Source organism: Anastrepha obliqua, chromosome 5 (assembly GCF_027943255.1).
Source record: "Anastrepha obliqua isolate idAnaObli1 chromosome 5, idAnaObli1_1.0, whole genome shotgun sequence".
Classification (NCBI taxonomy): Eukaryota; Metazoa; Arthropoda; class Insecta; order Diptera; family Tephritidae; genus Anastrepha; species Anastrepha obliqua.
In genome coordinates, this window is record NC_072896.1 from 18,206,205 (window position 1) to 18,230,140 (window position 23,936).

Here is a 23,936-nt window from a genome sequence, read left to right on the forward strand (position 1 = left end):
GTAAAACTCCGAAGGCTTGTTTGCAATTGTTGGCTGTGTGCAGCTAGCGATACTCTTCCGTTGTTCACTTTTCCTGCTTTTCCATTTATTTGTCGTCAACTGGCTGACTGGTCGGTTGGTTGGTTGGTTGGTTGGTTGCTAGCTTTCTAGCTGCTTGGACTTCAGGCGTTGCATTTTGTTGCAGCCGAAAAGTGAGAATTTCCCTGCAGCTTTTTACTCGCTTTTTCCAGCTCCTCATTCTTCGCCTGCTTCTTCCTTTTGCGCAGCTCGCTGACTGTCCAAACAGGATTGCCCACTTTTGTTCGCTGCCGCTGGTATTGGCATTGACAGCTTGGCTTTGTCTGCCCCCGCTGTTTGACTGCTTGTTTGGCCTTAGAAACGTGCTAACTTGCAATTTATGTTGGAGTTGTTGTTATTGTTGCTATGAATATTCTAGTTTTCTTTTGTTTGTAAATGTGAAGTCAGCTATCGCTTTTATTTATGACAAACGTCTAAATGTAGTGACTTAGCAATTAAGCGCACTTCAGGAGGGGGCGTCACGTGCCTAGGCGCAATTTAATATTTTATGAACCATTTTGTTTTAATATTAATGCTTTTTACGACCTCAGCGACACTTCCTATTTCGTTTGACGAGAAATGTAGCCATGGAACACTTTAGCGGAAAATTAAAGACAAAAAGTTTTACAAATTGGCTTTCAAATTTTACTTAAATAGTTGAAAGATGCTTTTATATCTAAGGGCCTAGTAAAGAGAGTTTAAAGACGCGTGGCTTTAGTATTTTTATTCTATTTGATAGCGTTCTTGGAACTTTGCTTTCAGAAAAGTTTTCGGAAATTGTCAATGGTTGCCGAAAAAGTTACTCCAATGTATTTGCATTTAGCTAATTTTACGGTGTTTACAATCGGCTATGTGAAAAGGGAGTTCTTCGAATTATTTAATTATTCTCTTCCAAGTTTACTGTAAATTAGCGCCACTGCACTGAGATGGAGAAATACTAGAAATTAAACTAAAAACGTTGCCTGTGGAAGAACATTCGCGATAATTAAAATTTTCCGCTTCTCGTGCACTGGGCCTTTCTGTCACCACAACTTTCAGTGAGATTTAATAGAAACTTGCATTTACAGTAGTAGTCAAAAAAATAGTGCAGCGACATTTTGCCAAGTCTTTACTATTTTTTAATTTTTTTTTGGTTGAGCTTCCGCAACAAATTTTTTAATTTTTAGCCAGAAATAAAAAAAAAAAACTGAAATTATATTATGTAGTTTCATTCGCCAATGCCACCGAAACTACCAGACTTCTTGAGTATGGACAAAAATATCTCAATCGATCTCTCACTGAGTACTATCAATGAAAATAACTTTTTTCGAGAAGTTTACAAAAAAATCTTCTTAGCATATAAAACAAACAATTGATTGGTTGGTTAGAGTGGTGATTCATCCAGAATCCAACTAGCGCTTCCGCACCATTTTGTTGCCACAGCCTCGTTACCAACTTGTTTGCCAGTTATTTACGGCAAGACTATATCCAGTCTGTGCGGTTCAGGAACCTTATTAGGTTGCTGACGTCTAAGCCAGACAGTTGCTCGAGACTCTCGAACAGTGGTTTGTCCAGTGTTAACATTCTGTCCTTCCATAGGGCAGGGCATTCACAGAGGAAGTGTAAGATTGTTTCCTTTTTCTTCGGTTGTTTACAACTGTGACAGTATGCGTTGTGAGGGATACCCATTTTGGCTGCTGATTCTTCGACAGACCAAAAGCCAGTTATGACTGCCGTTAGTCTCTAGGCGTCCCATCGTTTCATGTTTAACAATGTTGACGATTGTTTGAGGTTGTAGGTGCACAAATGATAGCCTTATTATACTAACTCGAAGAATCCTTGTCTTATGCTGCTATAAAACAACGGATGGTGGGAGCCTTCCAAAATTTCTATCAAAATCAACAAACGGATCGTCATTTTCTCGGCCCATTTGTAGCAAAGACTGCTTGCTTAATCACTGTCCAAAAAATTTGCAAAGATAGTTTCTCAGAACATCAAGAGACAGTTTGTGGGAATCGTCGAACTGTTTTTTAAGGGCCCACAACTTCAGATGCGATCAACAAACTATCACAGGCATTTCTTAGGCGAAAAATGTCAGAATAGCCGGAATAAGAGTAGATGTTACAAAATTTATATCTGAGCACTACTACAGCTACGTAGCAACATGAGAATGCAGGCAGTGTTATACATTTCGAAGCACAGACGGCGTCATCTCGTGTTGCAGCTGTGATTTGACTACAACCAACGAACTTACGATAAAGTTAAAAATCGTTTTTTTTTTCATTAACATTTATGACGTAAAACGCATATCTTTTTTTTTAAATGCAGTAAAGTGCAAAATTTTCGTAATTGAAAAACCCGGCTCGACAGACTATAACTACAACTTTCTTTTATAGACATTTTTTACTGTTACTTTACTCCATCAACATTTCAGGAATAAATGATGTAGACCGAGGAGCAACTTTTTTTTCATTGTACTTTGTGTCACGTGATTTTTTATTTACTAATTTTTGTAAAGAAAAAGTAAAATACATTTTTTTATAAAGATTAAGTACTAATAAATAACGTCTACAATTTTTTTATCTTTATTTCTGTTGTTATCCCTTCTAAAAACAGTTTTTCTTTTCGCGCATTTTTGGCGCTGCTGGACGTATGTAAGCCCTTAATAAGCGACGTCTGTTAGAAAACCCAATCTCCTTTATAATTTATGAATTAGCTTGCGAGGCAAAATAGCGCAGTAATCGAGTCTCCAAAATATATTTTATAAATAATATAATAAAAATAATAATATGCTGTTTTGTAGCCTGTTCAATTTGAGTGTAATATTGTGAAAGCTTGAAATTCGCATTGATTTTTGATAATTTTTCTTTTGGAGGCTGTTAGGCATTTTCTGCCCTAAAAAAATGTTCGATATTTTCTTAATAAAAATTCTGCCTAAAAACTCTTAAATTTTGATGAATTGGGTAAATTTTGTACAAGTGTGAAACTTTGATCTATATGGTTTCTGTATAGTATATATCGGTTGCTTTTTTTAGCTGTATGAGATATCGATCACTACGGTTTGACAGCTGAGAATAGCGAACTGTGCTTGCATTTCCCTTCTGTAAGGTTTGGCATGCCATCATGAATCGTTTAACGCCAGAACAAGACTGCAAAATTGTGGAAATTGAGTTTGAAATTCATAAATACATAAATCTGTTAGCAAAGTTCATAAAATATCGGCGGTCTGACCGAACCTTATTTCTTTCGGAGCTCCTACTGTGGGGAATGGCGAGTGTTATCGAGCCTTGCAGACTGACTTTTTGTTACCAAAACTTAATCAGATAAACATCGAAGACATTTAGTTTCAACAAGATGGGGCAACTGCGCTTAAAAATCGATTTATTGGACTGATGTAACCCGTAAACCGCGGCGCACATATGTCAGATATCGTATTAAAAAAATTAATGCTTTTAAATTATCTATCAGATTATAATACAATAAAAAAATTCATTCCAACAATATTTTTGTTTTGTATAATCATTTTGAGTTCTCAGGCTCATTGCTTATGAAAAAAAATTTTAATTTGAGTGAATAACAAAAAATGATAAATTGGCAAAATATTGCTGTGCCATTATTGTGAACCCGGCTGTACACGTTTTTGCACTTTTCGTTTGGCATTTCGCGCGCCTAGCCAAATTGTTAAATTGAAGCCTTATATTTTCAAAAGCTAGCAAGCCGGTCCATATTGTGGCTAACAGACACCTTGGAATATAAATCTTAAATATAAAAAAGTAATAAGGGAGCTCAGCTTAAATAGTCTTGAAGCTTAAATATTCTTACCGCTCTCCTAATATCCTCAGTTCTCCACCAAGAATGATGGAGCAAAATACTACTCAGATTGAAGAAGAAAAATAAACATAGTTTTACTGTGACGTAAATAATATAAAGAAGGAAGATAGTAGAAAATAGTAAAGATAGAAAAGTGTAAAATAAAATTAAGCAAGTTCTAAAACTGCTGCTGCTTCTATGAAATTTACTAAAAGCTGATCTTCTCTATTTTCCCAACTCTGGCATAAGATCCAAACGGATCTAAGGCAAATAAGGGATGACCAAGATCAGACCGTTAATCGGCTCTCAGCGAATTTGAAAGAATCAGCTGATTGGTTGATGTTACCTGGGGTAATGACAATAGTTCGTTTATGAAAGAAATTGAGATTGTGTTGGTGATATACGAAAAAGATTAACGCAGTCACACCTCATGTGGCTTCGTTGCCGTCTGAGGAACGACTGATTGGACGAGTGTGTGAATACGAGAGAAATCAGCAGGCAGAAGGGTGCTCACACTCATCAACATGGGGCTCTTATTAATTTCATCGTATCAACTGATACGGGCGTATGTTTACGTTGGTGATTGTGAGCACCAGAACTCTGCTGCCGAGTACCGGGTGACGTTGCAGCCAAGGTTATTCTAACAATTTTGTTTTTCATCATAGCTGAAGACCAAATTTAGTAATTTAACATCCTTGAAATTATTAGCGTTTGTATGTTGGAACTTTTGATTATGCGCTCGAAATGCTGAGAAAGCTTTGCTTTTTTATCAGAAAATTGGGTTTTCACATGGTTGAGAAAAAAAAGAAAAAGGTTGCGTATTTTGCAGACTGCTGCTCGAATCTCAGTTAATTTTACGAAGTCAACTTTTGAGTTGATCTCATTTTAGAAATTGCTTCAGATGTTTCGCTAGGTTAGTATTGAATTAACGTAACCTTACTTTTTCAGTTTTCTTTAGAAAAATAATTGTTCTTCCTTTTTTCATTTTTTAGCCAGTTCTGTCTTTTGCAGTTCATTTTAAATTAAGTCAGTGCAAAGTGACTTCAAAAATTCCATACCAACCTGCGTGATTTCATATTCAATTTTTTTTGTGAGCCATGCCTCAGCACCTTTGTAGTAGATGATTTTTTCTCCATGTAAAAATATCGGGCAGGTACTTTGTATAGAAGAGAAGGCGTAGCAGTTCAGAAAAAAAGAAAATAAACATTTAAAACCTATACTTTGTTATGCTAGAATGCAGTGGTATATAAAACTGCTTACACAGAAAAATTATAAAAATTCTGGTTAAGTAGTGGAAAATTTTGATGAAATTTCGAAATATTTTAAAAAATTGTCTACAAAGTTTGAAATGTGCGCTTTCTTTTAGGATGAACTATATTTAAAAAAAAAAAAATATTATCATAAAAAATAGTTTATTAAATTAGATTCTTTATGAGGTTTGCACTTTGACCTCATGGCATTTTGTGCCCTAAAATAGGAAAAAAATTATTTTTAAAAAATTTAAATAAAATACTTTTTGTTTAAAAAATATTTTATAAAAAATACAGTCGTGTGTTTATAATTCTGCTACTGGGTGCATATGCGAATAAATATAGTAGTGTATTGCGCCGCCTTTGAAAATATGCCTTTGCCTTTTTTCCGCTTCGCCGTAACAGAGCGCTGCTGTTCTCCGCTCCATCTACTCATATATTCCCCTTCGTTCTACTTACGCTCCCCTTCAACTCATTGAATGGCCAATTGTGAGCCAATAGGAGCAAAGTAGCGCGGACATTTTTTATTTTTTCTTAATTATTAGAATTTCCTCTCAATTATAAAAAAATTGTTACGAAAATTTTAATAAATTTACAAATTTTGCTGAATTTTCTGCAGCACACTTAAAGTACGGGCTTTCATTTCGCACCCGACTTCTCATAGAAGATGGGGCAAAAATTACATAATAGACCAACTTTCTTTTTAATACTTACATAGAACACTTACATACACTTGCAGAATACAACCAATTCAATTTTGTTGCTTTTGATCTCAGAAATGTCAAAAATTGCCTATTTAAGAAAAAAAAAAAATACAAACCTGATACCATAAGTAAAAAAGACAAAATATTTAAATTAGCTGTTTTAGCCTTCCTCACTTTTTACTGTGTTTTAAAAAACCTTTGAAGAACTCGTACAAAAGTTCCATATAAAAGAACAAATTTATTTTATAGAAAATTATTACCCAAAGTAGTGTCCAAAGGATTTAAAAATATTAATATTTTTATTTACATTTTTTTTGCAGAAAAATAACAAAAAACCTTCAGCCGCGAATTACCTTTCACAGCTGCAACACGAGCTCGTTGCACAACGTGCGCAGAGTAGCAAAGAAAGCAGCCAACGGCAGCCCATCGCTCATCATCAGCGTCCATCATCATCGTACCGACAACAAGCATAGATATTAATGCTGCCAACAACAACAACAACAAAGCATGCGGCGCCTTTAGCAACACCATAACACCCGAGCACTCGAACAACCAAAGAGCCCAGCCAGCTAACCAATCAACTAACCTGCTAGCCAAGTCAGCGACAGTTGCTGCCAGTTGACAACACTACTCATAGCGGCAGTGGTAGCCAGTGACAGCATCAGCAGCAGAAAAAAATAAACAGCAACTTCTGCGTACTCAATTTCATTACGCTTATTAAGTGTCAACAGCAACAGCTGCAATTTTCCGTTTTTTTCATTCATTCATTAGTTAATGCTATTAATATATTTTCACGCGACATCACACACACACACACACCCAGCCGTATTTTATCTCCCTACATCGCCTGCCCCTGCTGTGCTCACCTCCGCGTAGACTATGGTGTCACTCAGCCAGTGGTGATGTTGCACGAATGATTGTGAGTGACGCGTGAAATGACAATAAAGTTGCATGCATCCTCTTAGCAAAATGCTGCTTGCAGGCGTTGGCCAACGTTGGTATTTGTGATGTGTCAGGCAGAAAATTAAGGCGAAAATACTTAATATTTGTGAAAATTTGGGAAAGTTGTGTGAAATTAAAATTACTTAAGGCTATTTGAGATTTTTCGACAATCAAAGTCAGGGGAAGAAAACGCAAATTTCTGCATTACAAAAAAACAAAAAACAACAAAAAACGAAAAAAACAGGGAAACCGTGTTACATAGTGTAAATAATATTTTATGAATTCAGTGGACTACGTACGGAGCACGAAAATGGATACCGTTTACGGCACAAAAAAATACTTTCAGAGCCTATCTGGTGCTAGTGACATCTATCGGACGCCGGCGTGTCGCGCAGTGGTGAGTGTAGCAATTTTTATTGATCACCATTTTTACTTTTACTTGTATATGTAAGCAGAATTTCCCTTCAGAAGATTCTATTTAGAGTAAAGTTTGTGGTCTTAGATTTTTATTAATTCTTTTGAATAGTCAAATCTTTAATTTTGTGTTAATATTACAAGGATTGTGCTTACACTGATATATTTATTTACATTAATTGAAAAAAAAAAATTTTATATTCATTCGTTTATAAGTACAAAATAATTCACTGAACTACTCTAAAGGTCAGCTTTAAGTTCTTTAAAGTTTTTAAAAAAATTTCAATTTGAGTTTACTACAGCTACATATATTCAATACATAAGGGTGAAGTCCTTTAGGTTAGGTTAGGTTTGGCAGCCCCATCGCCCATAGAAACAACGATGCCACTTAGACCACGAAATGGATCCGTTATGAGCCGCGGCGCCGGGCTACATTTCCCTCTTAAAATTGAACCATCCTGAGCTTTCACAAATCGTAAAAGGTTGTTAACATCTAAAATGTATAGATTATCTATATTCGATAAGAAGTAGGATTTTAAAAATCGGTTCCTGCTTCTGGCTAGAGCTGGGCATGCGCAAAAAAGGTGTTGAATTGTTTCCAACTCCTCCCCATTTCTGCAGCTACAACAGAAATCATGCGTGTATACGCCTAATCTCCTTGCATGATTTCCTAGGAGACAATGTCCTGTGAGGGCCCCTACTAAGGTCCTGATTTAAAGTCTATTCAATTTTATAATACTCTTGGACAGACGTAAATTTAGCCTTTGTCATGTTTGCCTAGCAATTTCACAGGTGTTAACGCCAATCCATTTTTGATTTGTAGACCTGATTAATGCTTCCTTAATGAGAAGCTTAGAAGTTGCGAGAGGTATCTCCATAAAATTACTTATGTCTGGCATACAGGTACCTTCTTTTGCAAGTTGGTCTGCCCTACAATTCCCTGGTACATCTCTGTGGCCTGGAACCCAACATAAGATTATACGATATCGTTTGGCCATCTCATTAAGAGATCGGCGACAACGTAAGACACTCCTTGATGTTGTTTGGAATGCATCCAGGGCTGGTAGGGCAGCTTGGCTGTCTGATAGAATGCAGATATCCGTTGATGATATTCTGTTTATCTTTAACCATTTTAAGGCATCATGAATAGCGTTTATTTCCGACGAAAAACACTACAGTGATCCGGTAGTTTAAAGGATTCACTAATAGAAAGCTCTTCGCAAAATAACTCTGATCCTACACCGGTGCCCATTTTAGATCCGTCCGTGTAGATCTTAACGGGAGTGTTGTTCCAGTCTAGAACGGATTTTCATTAGGAAACTCCTTTCGAAGCAGAGAATGGGAGGGTGATAATCACAGTCACTGGGTATATCCGTGTAGGAGTCTAAGATGGTTGAATGTCCATGTGTGACGACAGTCCTCCATTGTGAGCTCGCTTTGAGCCTTAAAGCGGAGCAGGCCGAAGTCCTTAAAACTTTTTAAAAATTTTTATTAAAACTAATTTTTTCAAAAATATTTAAATTTAAAATTTTTTATTTAAACTTTTTTCAAAAAATTTTAAATGTAATCTTTTAAAAAATTTTACTTTAGAACTTTTTTCAAAAGTATTTAAATTTAAAACTTTAAATATTTAAAAAAAGTTTTAATACAATTTTTTTGAAGTGTACTAAATTTTTCTAAAAACTTTTGCAAACATTTTTGTTTTAATTTTTTTCAAATATTTATGGTTTTAATAAAATTTATTTTAAGTTCATTATATCATAGTTTTCCAAAAATGTTTATAAAAAAATTTCAATTTTAATTTACTACAACTATATTCAATACATACAGTTTGAAGTCCTTAAAGCTTTTTACAAAAATTTTATTAAAACTTTTTTTTTAAATATTTAAAGTTTTGATAAACATTTTTTTTCAAAAATGTTAAAAAATAATCAATTTTAATTTTCTAGAAGTAGTTTGAAGCCATTAAAAAATTTCATAATTTTTTATTAAAACTTTTTTCAAAAATATTGTAATTTAAAATTTTTTACATAACTTTTTTTTAAATATTTAAAGTTGTAATAAAAAAATTTTTAAGTGCATTAGAGTGTTCCAAAAATGTTTTTAAATAATTTCAATTTTAATTAACTAAAAGTATAGTCAATACATACAGTTTGAGGACATTAAAATCTTTCAAAATTTTTTTTTAAACTTTTTTCAATTTTAGTTTACTACAACTATTCAATACATACTCTAATTTTTCTAAATTATTGTATTAACATTTTTTTTAGATATCAAATTTTTTTATATGACACATTTTATGTGCTTAGAGATAACTAATCAGCGCTGAGGAATATAATTCATATGCTAAATTCAAAATTTTTTTCCGATTAGAAAATTTTGAGAAAAATTTTATTAAAAACAGAAAAAGGCCTCACATATCCCTCTTTTGCTGGAAGCACGTCATTAACGGAAAAATTCCTTTTGAGTTAGCTATTCAGAAATCACTGTGGCTACTTACTTTGCTGTATAAAATATCATAACGGTGAATACTAAAATGGTCACATTAGGAGGAATTATGTCTTAAGACGCAATGGTAAATTTAAAACTCTAAAGTCGTTTTCATGAAATTTTTGATTTCTAAGTTATGACGTTCTTCCATAAAACTTGCAATATCCGTTAGTGCTTCTGTGCTTATACCTCACGTAGCCCCACATACTCTTATGCATACATATAGATATATATATGTATATATATTATTATTATTATTATTGAGTCATAATCTACTGCGACCTCTGATGCATTCTATGTACGTGTATATACATGTATGTATAATACATAAATATATGTGGGAATTTTATTCCATTTAAAGCAACCAACTTTATTTAGGAACCTTATTTTTTATTAATAGAAACTCCATCCACAAATCTTGTACGTAGTTTAACCCAATAACTCCTCCGTGGCCCGCCCCATTCAGTAATCCAAGATTGAATACACTACCCATTGGTAGCTCTATTTCCATTACTTTTCTCCTCACCGCCTTTATTAGCTGATTTATGCACTCGATTGAATGTTTGTGAAATATGCGAAATGGTTAAGTGGATATAGGAGAAGTGTTAAGATTGACTTTTATTGGCACTTAAGGCGCCGCATACCAACAGCTGTAGCTAATAGTAGTAGCGGAGAAGAGAGCCAGTGCAAAGCAAACATACCAAACTATTATTTAGTGGGACTAAAGTGCCAGTGAAGGCGGCAAAGGAGAAAGAGTAAAAGGTGTAGGGTGGAGGTAATAAAATAAAAGTGCTAGTTAGTAAGTGCGCTAAGCAGCCGTGAGCTATTAAACAAATGTGCTATGATTTGCGAGAGGCCAACGAAGTGGAAAGAAGAAGAAGAAATGCAAGTACAGTTCGTTTGTTGGAAGTGTTGGGAGCATGAGAAGAGAATTTATTTAGAAAGAAGTTAGCACATTAATAGACTTGATGTTACTCGTAATAGAAGGCGGAAAGGAAAATAAAATAATGTTATAGCCAACTTGCAAAGCATGAAAGCAAATATAGGTGTTTAAGAAATTTCCAAGTGACTGAGGTAAAGAGCTAAGAAAATGGTTCAAATAAAAGTAGTGCAATAATTGGTGTTGTTCAGAGAAATATCGAATGGATGAGTACTAAAATAGTTTATGAATAATTTTTTGAATGAAATAAAATTCCTAATCGGCTTGATAGTTTTTTTCTGCTTATAAATAAAATAAGGTGTAGATAAATATTTAGCTTTAAATGCTTGATACTTATTTGGACTCTGCAACTTCTAAGCTCCAGATAAATATTTTGTTATCACTCCTTGTGTTCGTTATCGCCAATTTTATGCTTGAGTTCTGAAGTTGAAGTATTTGTGGTATGCCGATTTTTAGATGCATTCTAAAATTTATAAAGCATTTTTTTTTGGCGATACGAATCGTGTTAGTTTACTCAGTCAATTTCCATATAAAAATGCCATATTTGAACTCCAAATAAAGGCAAATTTTTGGGTGCCGTTCGGAGTTGGCATAAAACTGTAGGTCCCTCCATTTGCGGAACAACATCAAGACGCAAGTCACATATAAGTGGAGGAACTCGGCTAAACACCGCACATAAGTAGACGCGCCAATTTTTTGTTTTTTATTTCTAAGAAGATTTTTTCGATTTTTAAATTTATTTGAAAACTTTACTTTAAATGGCGATTAAATCCTTTTAGGAAATCGGTTGGGTTAGATCACGTTGTAGTATTTATCCACTATGAGATACTTATTTACTTACTTACATGTCCTGATCAAATATTACCGGATTAAGGTTGTCTTTAACAAGTCTCGCGCCTTCTCCAATTCGTTACACCAAGCGATGATGGGGTTCCCTCGACCTGGTCCATCCACCGGGGGCATGGTCTCCCCCGCATCGTTATCCTTTAACTTTTCATCCGAACACCTTTTACATCTATACGCTCGACGTGCCCCAGCCAGCGCATGCGCTGAATATCAATACAGCTCGTGGTTCACTCGGCGGTAGTAGTTATCGCCAACTCGAAGAGGACAGCAGATTTTCTGAAGTATCTTTCTCTCAAATACCCCAAGAGCGGCTACATCAGTGTGCGACACAACCCATGCTTCGGCGCCATACAGTAGCACGTACATGCCCGTCCTGTAGAGTGTTAGTTTTGTCGGGCGAGAGAGCTCTCTGCAGCATAGTTGCTTACACGGAGGGTGTTTCCGTGGAGTGGCTACGATAATTCTTCGGACCGAACCAAGCAACTCTTAACTTCCGGGCTCCGCCCAAGTATCCTCTGGTTAGCTTCCAAACAGTTGTTTGAGAGCTAGCTAATGTAAGAAGGCGAAGCAGCCCAGGATATCTGGTTGTGTGCAGGGTTTAAGACCCGCCACATAAAAACAACGATTACAGTGAAAACCACCATTGGATACGCTCAGGCTTAAAAGCCATTTTGATGCCATGTAGGAACTTGTCTTTATAAATCAAATAAAGTAAAGACAGGATAGTTCCGGTGGTATCACAAAGGAAATCTACCTGGCCTTCGTGCGTCGAAGGACATCCGCTTCACCTAAGCTAACCTAAGACACAAAATATTCGGAGCTTTCAAAAATAAGAAAATTCTCAAAAATTACATGAAAATACTTTTTTTTAATAAGTTTTTTTTTTTTTTTGGGTAGGGACAACTAGCAAGTGCAGCACTTAAACATTAATAGTTGGCCTCAGAGCCCTGATGTGGTTTGGGGGCTGTCTAAGGCCATAAGCGCAGCTTGGCCGTCGCTGCAGACACATATAGACAAAGACATACAACAAAGTTCATCGCTTATTGAACCGCATACACCTCCGCTTGAAACACAAATGCCTGCATTCCAAGAGCAAAGTGCAGTTTTGTCCTGCTGGAGTCCACGTAGACCCCAGAGCCCCAGCCATCCTCGGCCTTGGAGCCATACGTGAAAATGCGAAAACAGTGTTTGCCGGGCTCATTTTCTGAGTTTGACCACAACTGAGACTCTGGCAGCACTCCACTGTATCTCTTTTCCAGTACGACTCTTGATGGCATGGAGTCAAGAGGCATGGAGAGAATCGTTGGATCGACGTCCATGCCTTCTCTGTTTTCCAATGCCAGATAGGTGCCGTACCAGTTCCCATTGTGTTTCAGCCTGCAGATGGCCTTCAAGGCCTCTCCATGGATGAAAGCGTCAAGTGGTGGCAAACCAATCAGAGCATCTAATGCCGGGCCAGAAGTAGTCGGAAAAGCTCCGGTGCAACAGATGGCCACAGTGCGTTGTAGTCTCGATAAGGTCCTCCTGATAAGGTCCGTCAGAAAGCTGTCAGTGCTTTTGATGACTTGGTTTCAAAATGTGATTTCCATAGGAGCTTACTATCGAGTATTACTCCAAGATTTTTAATTTCCTTGGATAGCTGGATTGTGACTCCTTTTAGCTTAGGCAGAACGAGTCCATCAAGTTTGCTCCTTCTGGTATAGAGGACGACATCAGTTTTGGTGGGGTTTGTCGATAGCCCATTCGCACATCACCAAGTGTCAATCAGATCCAGAGTTTTCTGCACTTTCCTGCAGATGTTCATAAGCGAAGGGGCTGTTACCAAACAAGCAACATCGTCCGCATCTGCTTGTGCTTAGACTCCCGAATCGTTTAAGGTGGTGCGTAGAGGATCGACCACCATGCACCAGAGCAATGGAGACAGCATACCGCCTGGGGGGCAGCCTCTATTAACTCCGGATGACACCAGCAGATCTTCCTCTGCTCGTACCGAGACGATTCTTTGGGCCAGCATCGAACGAATCCAATTCACTAGCACCCGATCTACGCCGAGGCTACTACCAGAGCTACACATACTGTCAAAAGTGGCATTATTAAACGTCCCTCTATGTCTAAAAGGATGTCCAAGCGTAGTCTCTCCTGTCGATGGCCAGCTCTACCCTAGCAACAAGGTTTTGCAGTGCCGTTTTGTTTCTTTGCTGTTTTTATATTAAAGTGATATTTTTTGCATTTATTTTTACATCTATGGACATTTTTTTGTTATTTTCTGATTTGCTCTTTAAGTGCCTTAAAGTATGGTAAATATTTAAATTTAAAATATTCTGCGTCCTTGCCAACGTAAACAAAGCTAATAAAAATATAGTGAAAAAAATACAATGATTATAAGAAAAGCACCTACACACACAAAGCTCCCAAAGCAAAATAAAGGAAAACAACACAAAATTACATAACAAACAAAATTGCAATAACAAGTAAACAACAATCAAAAATATAACAAAAATGTAATCAAAAAAACTGCATGCGGGCAAAAACTTAACAACAACAACACAAGCGAAAACAAACGAGCTCGTAGCTTTATTTACATGAAGAGGACAACATGCTTTGAGTGTTTGAGTGCACAAAAAAAAAAAAACAAAAAGATACAGCAACCAAAACGAAGAAATGAATTTGAAGTTGAAGATGTTGTACATGTTGCAAAGGAAGTAGCAAGACGGCTGCCGCAGTAAGAAAATATTGAAAAAGTCAAAAAGCCAACAAATGTCACAGCACACAGCACAGCAAGCCGCTTCTGTGCATCTACCCAGCACCAGCGCGCTTGGCCTGCATGTTGCACATCTTCAGCGCATTGTTTGCTTTATCTGCATGCCACATCCGGCAGCGCACTCTGCGCCGCAACAAACTCTGCACTCGCATTTATGTATGTGTGTGTGTGTGTATAGGCGTTCATTGCATGTTGCATGTGGAGCCTTTTCAATTTTCATTCAAGTAGCACAAGTAAATCCTTGCTGTCGTAGTGCTTTGTTGTTGCTGTTGCGCATAATTTGCATATGAATGTACATGGAGGGCTGTTGTGTACTCTACTTGTTATTGTGTTTGTTGTTGTTGAAACTGCTGTTACAGTTGCTTGTTATGTGACATTGATGTTGCTGCTGCGCTGTGTTGCATCAAAACTTTTTCTTCATATTTAACCAGTCGTTATTGTTATTGTTGTTGGTCGCATTTCGCTTTTTGATTATTATTATTGTGATGATTTTGTATTGTGTATGTATATTTGTTGTTTTCGTTGTTGTTGTTGCGGCTGTTGTTATACTCGTGCCACTTCATAAGTTTGTTGCATCGGAAACCACTTATGTGGCAGACGCTTTGTATAGACTTCCTCTCTTGCGTTTCATGCATTCTCGCAATTGGTGCCTTCGTGTGGCATGCAACTATGTACATACATACATACCTCTTACCTTACCCTCTTCTAGCCACACCGGCTTCATAGTGATGTTTTGACGTTGACAGTGTTGCACATGTTGCACTTGTTGGCTGGTTAGAGCTGCTCCTGTTTGTTGCTGCAGCCTTGCGCAAACACTTATACACACACACACACACACGTGCGCGCTTCACAAAACATTTTGCATGCTTGATTTCCCTGTCACAAGGAAGTTGTGTGGCAACATCAGCTCTTATTCACTTATACAATGTGGCAGCAAAAGAAGTTGAAGAAGGTGGCATATCAGGTGCAACATAATAGAAAAGGCATTGTGCGTAGCCGAGCGCCAGCGTTAACGAGTATTTGAAAGATTTCAAAGTTAATGCTATTGTTGCACGAGTTTTTGTGTTGTTGTGTTCGCCTCTGCTTTTCTTGCGGCATAACACAATGTAGCGCCGATAAGCAAAGTAGGTGTTTTAAAAATAAATTGAAAAGCTAAGCAACAAGCAAACAACGCGCGTGGGTCGATTGCAATGAATTACATTAAGCAGCTGGTTCGTGCCACAAAGTGTTGCATACAATGTATGCTGTGTACCATAGAGCTCAGTGATGTTTTAAAAGCAAAATTCATCAAAAGTAAATGGAAAAATGATGACAAGAGATTTGAATAAATACGAAATGAGGGTAAAGTAGAGATAAAAGCCAAGCAACGATAAAAAATAGATTTAGAATTTTGACTTTGAAAAGTCGCTTAAAAAGTAAAGGAAATTTGCTTCAAGTACAAAACTAGTCTTTTGCAGCTATTAAAGCAAAATTAAGCGCAGCAAATCGTGCAAAACGCCAAGAACCACTCCGATTCCTAGCAGAAGGCCTTCTAAGATAAATTTCGACCAAAAATGTTTGAGAAAATTTGAGCCAAATGGTTAGCTAACAGTCGTCGTTTCTATTTTACCGCCTATTCATGGTAACATTTTTTACTGCCACATTTTCCAAACGCTTACTTTACTGGTGGTTAAGCGGCATTTGTTCAATATATCCCGTAGCAAATTTATAAAAGCGCCTCAGAATGACAAGTTTTGACTATTTATTTATTTAATTTTTAATTTCAATTTTTTATTTTTATACAAATATAGCCCATAACAAAGACCTTAATACGAGGGGTGCCTTTTATATGTCGGGATTTAGCAACCCTGGTGTTGCAATCTGCCAACTGACAGCTGTATCGCAAAGTTTGACATTTTTTGGCTTTTATGTACTCAGAACGTTTTGAAATACCAGCGCTATTTGTGTTGTTTACAGTCACTTAAAAGATTCATCTCGGTCCAAAAATATAATTAAATCGTGAACATTTTCGTGCGATTATTTTTTACAACTTTCGACGTGGATTAACTCAGCAACATTGCATGGGCGAACTTAATTCATTTTTTGGCAATGAAGCTCCATCAAAGACCAGTGTTTATCGATGGTATGGTGAATTCAATCGTGGGCGTAGTGCACTCCAAGACGAATTTCGTGAAGGTCGTCCAAAATCAGTTGTTGTTCCGAAAACCATTGATGCTGTGCGCGAACTGATATTGCAAGATCGTCATGTGACCTATCGTGATATTGAGACAATCTTAGGCATTAGTGCAACCAGCACACATTCAATATTGCATAAACATTTGACTGTCAAAAAAATTTGTTCGCGTTGAATCCCACACAATTTGTCAATCGCTTAAAAAAGGCTCGTGTCGATTGGTCGAAGGAAATGCTCAAAAAATACTATCGCGGGGCTTCGAAATACGTCTAGGTGATGAAAATACGTGACAGGTGATGAATCATGGATTTACGCGTATGAGCCCGAAAGTAAACAGCAGTCGACTGTATGGGTGTTTCAAGATGAGCCAAATCCAACAAAAGTTGTTCGCGCACGAAGCACTTCCAAGCAAATGGTCGCCTGTTTTTTCGGAAAAACTGGACATGTGGCAACTGTACCTCTAGAACAACGCAGAACAGTAAATTCTGAGTGGTACACAACCATTTGTTTGCCAGTTGTCTTCCAAGAAATTAGGAAAACCAATCCCCAAAGACGGATCACTCTTCACCAGGACAATGCGAGCTCTCACACATCGGCTCAAACAACTGCATTTTTGAGCATCCAAAACATCGAGTTAATGGGTCATCCGCCGTATAGTCCCGACTTGGCACCGAATGACTTCTTTTTATTCCCGTACTTAAAAAACAAACTGAGAGGTCAACGTTTTTCGACACCTGAAGAAGCGGTTACGGCATTCAGAATGCATGTTTTGGAGGTACCTCATTCAGAGTGGCAAAAGTGCTTCGACAATTGGTTCAAACGCATGCAAAAGTGTATAGATCTTCATGGAGAATATTTTGAAAAACAATAAAGTAGTTTTCGATGATTAAAATTTGTTTATGTTCTCTAATCCCGACATATAAAAGGCACACCTCGTACTCCAAGTTTCAAACTTTTTGCTAGATTTATACAAAATTCGCCAAATTTGCATACAATTTGAAACTTTTTAATCAGAATTTTTTAAACACTTCGGGTGCGTAATTTTATACCCCATAAAGTTTTAGTTAAGTGCATTTTTGAAGTCGTTCAAAATTTTCCTTGACTTTTAAAATTCTTTTTTTCAGTTTCTCAGGCAAAACTTGTCAATATGTCGTTCTTTTATAACTATGCAACGGCTTATATTGGTAAAGTGGCGCTTAGCTACCAATAAATTGAGATTAAAAAATGACGCAAATAAAAAATTCTGTCATAAATAGGCAGCAAAATAGAAACGACGACAGCTAGCTAATCATTTGGTATTAGTTTTCTTAAAAATTCTAGCCGTAATTTATCTTAAAAAGAATCAAAGTGGTTTTTGGTGCTTTCCACGGTTTGGTAAGACTTTATTACACTTCTTATCTGAGAACTGCCATGGCGAACGTGGAGTAGCATAAGTACTAATTGCCCTCATGCCTTGTGCTGAGGTGTTGAATTCATTCTTAAGTAACTAGATATTAGTGAGTATTGATCTCTATAGTGATCAATGACTACTGCTTTAATCTTAGCGTAAGTATCTTTGAACAAAAGCAATTTAAGAACAATTGTTCAGATAATATTCATTCAATGTTCATTTATATTTTAATTAATAAAGTATCTACTTAGTTAGTTGTCCTTTTTACATTATGCAATCACTGGCTTGTGCTCTATGGTGATAGTGTCTTATAGTGACTACCGACTGTGGTTAGAATTCTGATTTTAATGATTACCCGTTAAGCGATTAGGTTTAATATCAACCTTAGGCTGCGTTGCTGGTAAAGATATTTTTCAAAAATTCAACTTTGATTATGGTGGAAAAACAACCAGATCAAGGCGTCGTACGTCAGTCATATTCACTACAGTTTTGAAATAGAGAGTTGCAACATATGTACAAATAGAGCGCGTAAGACTGAAAATAAAGATTTCCATTACACAAAACAAATTTGTTTTATTTAGTAAAAGAGTTGTTCGAAAACAAAATTGAATGATTTATTTTGCGCCACCTTATTCGAAAGCGTTTAGCTAAGTCGAGCGGTAGATTAGAAAGTGCATTCGGCGCATCGACCTAATGTTTGAATAAAATTATCCAATTTTATTTTTGAATAACTGTTTTACTACATAAAGCAAAAAAAAAAAATGAATTTTGAGGGAAATCTTTACTTGGATCTTTATAATTTTTTCTGTTAACTGGAAAAGATGATATTTAGTAACTCCAGCGATGTTAAGTGTTGATACACACTTGTGCCCGTTTTATAGCATTTTCCTTGATTTCCGATGAATTTTCTTCTTAAGGGTTTCGATTGCCTGAAGCTTATTGGCATAAGCTCGCGACTTCAAGTTGCCTCAAAGAAAGAATTTCGAGATGGTTGAATCGTGGGATGGCTATGTCAAATTTCCGAAACGCGAGTAAACGCTTCCTTCACAATAACCATTATGGCCCGTGTTGCGTGTCCCGATTCCGGCAGTAAGGAGTCGTTTATCATGGACTTGTAGCATTCGCTAGTAACAGTGATCATATTGCCGATGATGTTCTCAAAAACGTACGACCCAATCACACCTCATGGGGCCCCTCACACAGTGGCTTTGAGTGGATGCTATGGATATTCGTTGATCACATGCGTATTTTCTGTGCTCCACAAGCGAAGATTTTGTGGGTATGGTAGCTCGGTGGTATAGAGCTCGAAAATTTAAAGTATTTTCAGGAATTTTTTTTGGATCTGGACTGTGTTGTCCATTTAGGCTCATGGTCGATTCAAGACCTAAAAGATGGAATTCGTTAGTCTATAGAGGACATAGGGCAGCCACTTTGCAATTCGGTTATGCGAAATTTAATGAAAAGGATATTGTCCTGTGGTGGTAATTTGCCTGTTGTTATTTTCCACTATTAACGGCATACCTTCCTCTTTATACTGAAATAAACATCCGATCATTTATATTAAAAAATTGCATTTTTCTTTAAATATCAAAATAACCCCTCTTATTGGAAAACCCTTTACATAAATCATATTTAAAAAAAAAAAAATGTTAACCAAATTCTATTAGTAGGCTCTAGATTCTTGATTCTTGATTGGCGCAATAACCGCTTACGCTATTTCGAAATTACCTCTTTTAGAAATCGCGTGGGTTTCTGACAATTTTTTCTGTTGACGGTGTTGGGTGTTTTCTTCCTTATAAAAAATGTGGAGTAGGCGTTAAATTGAGAAATGTACAAGGCCACGTGTGAATAACATTCCCAAAATTCCGTGTGATTTTTGATCTGTTTGAAATTTACACTTTATGGCACCTAAACTCAATGATTTGTAAAACTGCATACTTGAAATTTTTATAAAAATTCTAATTTGATATTTTGATGAAAAATTTGCCGAATTTTAAAATTTTTTTTCAATGCTCGAAACTTTTCTTTATATGGTTATTTTTATGGTATGATTTTATTTATATTTTAAATAAATTTTAGTTAAGTTGATTTTTTTAAAAATTAAAATTGTAATGAAATTATTGAAAAGTAATTAAACTTGTCAATATATGGCGTACACTTTCTTATGACGTTTACTGCATGCACTTTAGTATCCGGGCAGAGCAGCAGTTGCATTCCTTTTGCTCCCGGCATAATCAAAGTGCTATAAGTGAGTATACGAGATACGTAGATATTGCCATTGTAAATTTTAGTCTTTGCGTTCGCTTTGAGAAATAAGGTGAGTTTTTTCGTTTCTTCCAAGCTTTGCCTCGTAAATTTTGCATAAGGAATTTCAGTGGAAAAATACTAAAGGATATTTGTATAAAGAAAATTTTTATTCGAGTAATCGATTGTTCTGCGAAACAAATTTCATGCTCAGCAGAGTGAATTGATTGTCCTCACATGCAAAAGTATCTGTACCTCTTAACCTCATTCGGTCAATGGCTCATCAAATCGGCACTACTTCAGTAGGAGGATCTGCCTTAGCGCTCTTAACAGATTTTTTCTATGGGTTTCTTACTATTTTGAGTTATTTTCAAACAAGTGATTCTATGAAATTGCGCGTAGTACATTTATAAAGAAGAAATGAATAGAAATAAAAATATTAAAAAAAAAACCAACCTGAACTGCATTTTCATATCCCTTCTTCTTGTAACTGATCGTATCTTTTGCCGGACACCAACAATTCAACCCAGAACACGTCAACATAGTAGCAAACTCAACATGCAGTGCAGGCAAAAAAAAAAGAAATAAAAAAAAGTGAATCAAAAAAGTTGTTGGCACTGACAAAAAAAAAAAAATTGTAGTTGTTTTTTATGTTGTACTACTTAAGTGTTACTGTTTGTGGTTGCGCACCGAAATTGCAACACTGCGTCATCATTAGCATTAAGTGCACTCACGGAATTACTCCAGCATACCTAATTAACTGGCGGCCATACATGAAATTCTACCAAAGAAACCCAAATCAGTTTTATTTTTTTGGCAAAAGCAGAGGTAGAAATTGCTAAAAAGTGGCAAAAAGAAAATAGAAGAGGAAACTAAGAAACAGAAAATACGATATGTTTCTTTTGCTTTGTTTTGTTTGTGTTTTTGTTTTGGAAGTGTAATAGTGGTTTACATAAATACAAATTTATGCACATAGAGACGAGTAAATAAACCTTGCACATTCACTATTCGCCAGCCATTCACTCTGCTACGCTTACAATCGCGATGTGCTACCAAATACAGGGTAGGCCATTTAAAGCGGGCCCATTTGTTTCTGAAAAAAAACATTGAAAAAAACATTTTTTTTTGTGTTGATATGAAAAATCATTTATTTTGATTCAAGGAGATTTGTTCCAGCTAGTTTTTGAAAATGATATCCTTCAAATGTTTGCCTCTGGCCTTGATGGCCAAATGTGTCCTTTTTTCGGCGTTTTCCATCGTTTTGGCCAATATTTCGGCCGGTATGGCGGCGATTTCGCGTCGGATATTGTTTTTAAGTTGAGTTAGAGTCCTTGGCTTGTTGATGTATACCTTGGATTTCAGATAACCCCACAAATAAAAGTCCGGTGGCGTCAAATCTGGTGATCTCGGTGGCCACGGAAAATCACCATTTTTCGAAATCAACCTTCCAGGGAACAATGGCTTCAAAAAATCGATTGTAGCGCGTGAAGTGTGGCATGTAGCCCCGTCTTGTTGGAACCAGTAGCCTTCCATGTCATTTTCTTCGATGATTGGCATAACAAAATCGCGTATCATGGCACGATAACGCTCTCCATTGATGGTGACAGAGGCTCCATTTTCATTTTCGAAAAAGAACGGTCCGATGACCATTCCCGCACAAACACCGCACCACACAGTCACTTTTTGATCGAAGAGAGGCTGTTCTTCAACTAATTGAGGATTTTCGGCAGCGTAGAAGCGACAATTTTGCTTGTTTACGCCTCCATTCAACTGAAAATGAGCCTCGTCTGACATGATGATTTTTTGCCAAAAGTCGGGTTCATTTCGAACGGTTTCGACGGCCCATTTGGCATAATCAAGCCGTTTCGGGTAATCAGCCGGGTTTAATTTTTGTGCCATTTGAATTTTGTACGGAAACATTTTCAAATCGATGCGAATTATGCGCCTGAGTGTTGTCCTGGCGATGCCTAATTCCTGAGAACGACGATAACTCGATGTTCGCGGAGCCTCCTCAACACTGGCTCGTACAGCCTCGATATTTTCAGCAGAACGTCGTGTACGTTGTCTGGATGCGTGGCTGGTATTGCTGAGACTACCGTGGTTAATAAATTTTGCGTATAAACGCTGTAAAGTGCTTTTGGATGGCGCACTTTTAACTTTATTTTTTTTTTTTAAACGCACGTTGAGTTTTCACAATTGAGAAGTTATTTTGGATGTAAAGCTGAATTATTTCAGCGCGTTCTTTTGGAGTGTACTGCTCCATGGTAAAAATTGTCTTGGACTGACGCTTCCAACGCGCTATGTCATTAGTCGATCTGACGTTCCTGTCAAAAGTTATAGGGTTGCCAGATGGGCCCGCTTTAAATGGCCTACCCTGTATATGCACACATGCAAACATACTGATGTATATTCCGTTACTAAATTTATTTCGATGTTATAACCCCACAGTGAAATCTGAAGGGTCTCAATTACTTAAGTATCCATTTGCTTTATAGCTGCTCGTTATTGTAGTTGCTCTTCTACAGGGTGAACGGTATGAAGTGTTACCTATTCAAAAAACCATAACTTTTTTGTATGAAATTAGCTTTTATTGAATTCAAAGACAAAATTCTTCAAAAATGATTACAATTTTAACATATATTCACTTTAGCTCGATATGACCACCTTTTGCCTTGACTATAGCCTTCAAACGGTCAAAAAATGAGTTGCATACTGCACGAATGTGATCTTGAGGTATTTTGGCCTATTCTCGTATAATCGCTTTCAGCGCATCCATACTGGCATATTTTTAGTCCTCACCTTGCTCTCCAAAATGGACCAGATGGGATAGTCCATCGGATTTGGGTCTGGCGAATTCTCGTATGATCGTTTGATGAAAGGAAACACGATCGTTTTGAGTGTTTATGAACTGCTCAATTGGGACATTTTTTTCATCAGAAAACACTATGTTATCAAATTCGCCACGTTCGTGCAAGCGCAACAACTCCTTTGCTCTTCCGCACCGACCTTTTTTTTGCTGGGGTGAAAGATCGTATGCTTTTCAGAACTTGTAAGCCTTGACATTGAGCTCATTTTTCAATATGCGTCGAATGCTATTTTGACGTGGATTTCGTTCAAGTCGAGCCTTCACTTTCCGAACCATTTCTGGCGTTGGTGCGGTTTTTTTTGGTCCACCTCCATAGCGTGTTGCAATGCTACCAGTATCATTGTAACGTTTTGTAGTGCGATAAACAAATATTTTATTCACTTTGAGGCGACTGAGCTCACGAACAATGGCTGGTTGTGATTTTCCAGCCAAATATGACACATTCACGCTATTAATCAACACCTATATTGAACTGTCATTAGAACAATTTTGACGAGACAAATCAGTTTTTGATTCTCATCGAAGAAATAGGAGACAAATTTTCTGCCTTGAGTGAGGAGTTGGTTACCTTGAAACTCAGCTGACTACTTAAAAAATTAATATCAAGGAATGCGTGATAGATATAGATAGATATATACTTCGAGTGTTTTTGCTCTTTTCTGAGCTCTTTACAGGGATGAGTGCAACATTGAACAATTTGTACACCGTGGTAGAGCAACAACAATTTTCATAGAACCGAAAAAACTGGAACATTCGATTATTGTGCCTCGAATATCTGTAGCGTTTTGACTTATTGTCTGGTTTTGACAATTTATTTGCTTCTTATTTAATTTGATTAATTTTTTATGAAAACATAGTTAATTTTGCTTCAAAAACCATATATGTAAATCTAAGTCTCAAACTTTGAGCAGAATTAAAAAAAACTAAAAAATTTCTATTAAAATTTCAAATTTTTAATCAGAGTTTTTAGATATTTTTTTTTTATATTTTGGATATGTAGTTTTTTTGCCCATTACATTTTGTTAATACAGGTAAAGTTTAAGATGCTTAAAAAATCATGCTGATTTTTT

At 36.5% G+C, this 23,936-nt stretch overlaps 1 protein-coding gene across 1 annotated transcript in view; it reads left to right on the top strand.

Moving 5' to 3' along the window:
- The first annotated feature begins 7,052 nt into the window (after positions 1–7,052).
- Positions 7,053–23,936, top strand: part of LOC129247972 (mucin-2) — a 77,994-nt gene continuing 61,110 nt past the window's right edge. Inside the window, exon 1 of the mRNA XM_054887360.1 lies at positions 7,053–7,139. Coding sequence (XP_054743335.1) covers positions 7,053–7,139 — 87 coding nt within the window. The remainder of the gene's footprint in view (positions 7,140–23,936) is intronic.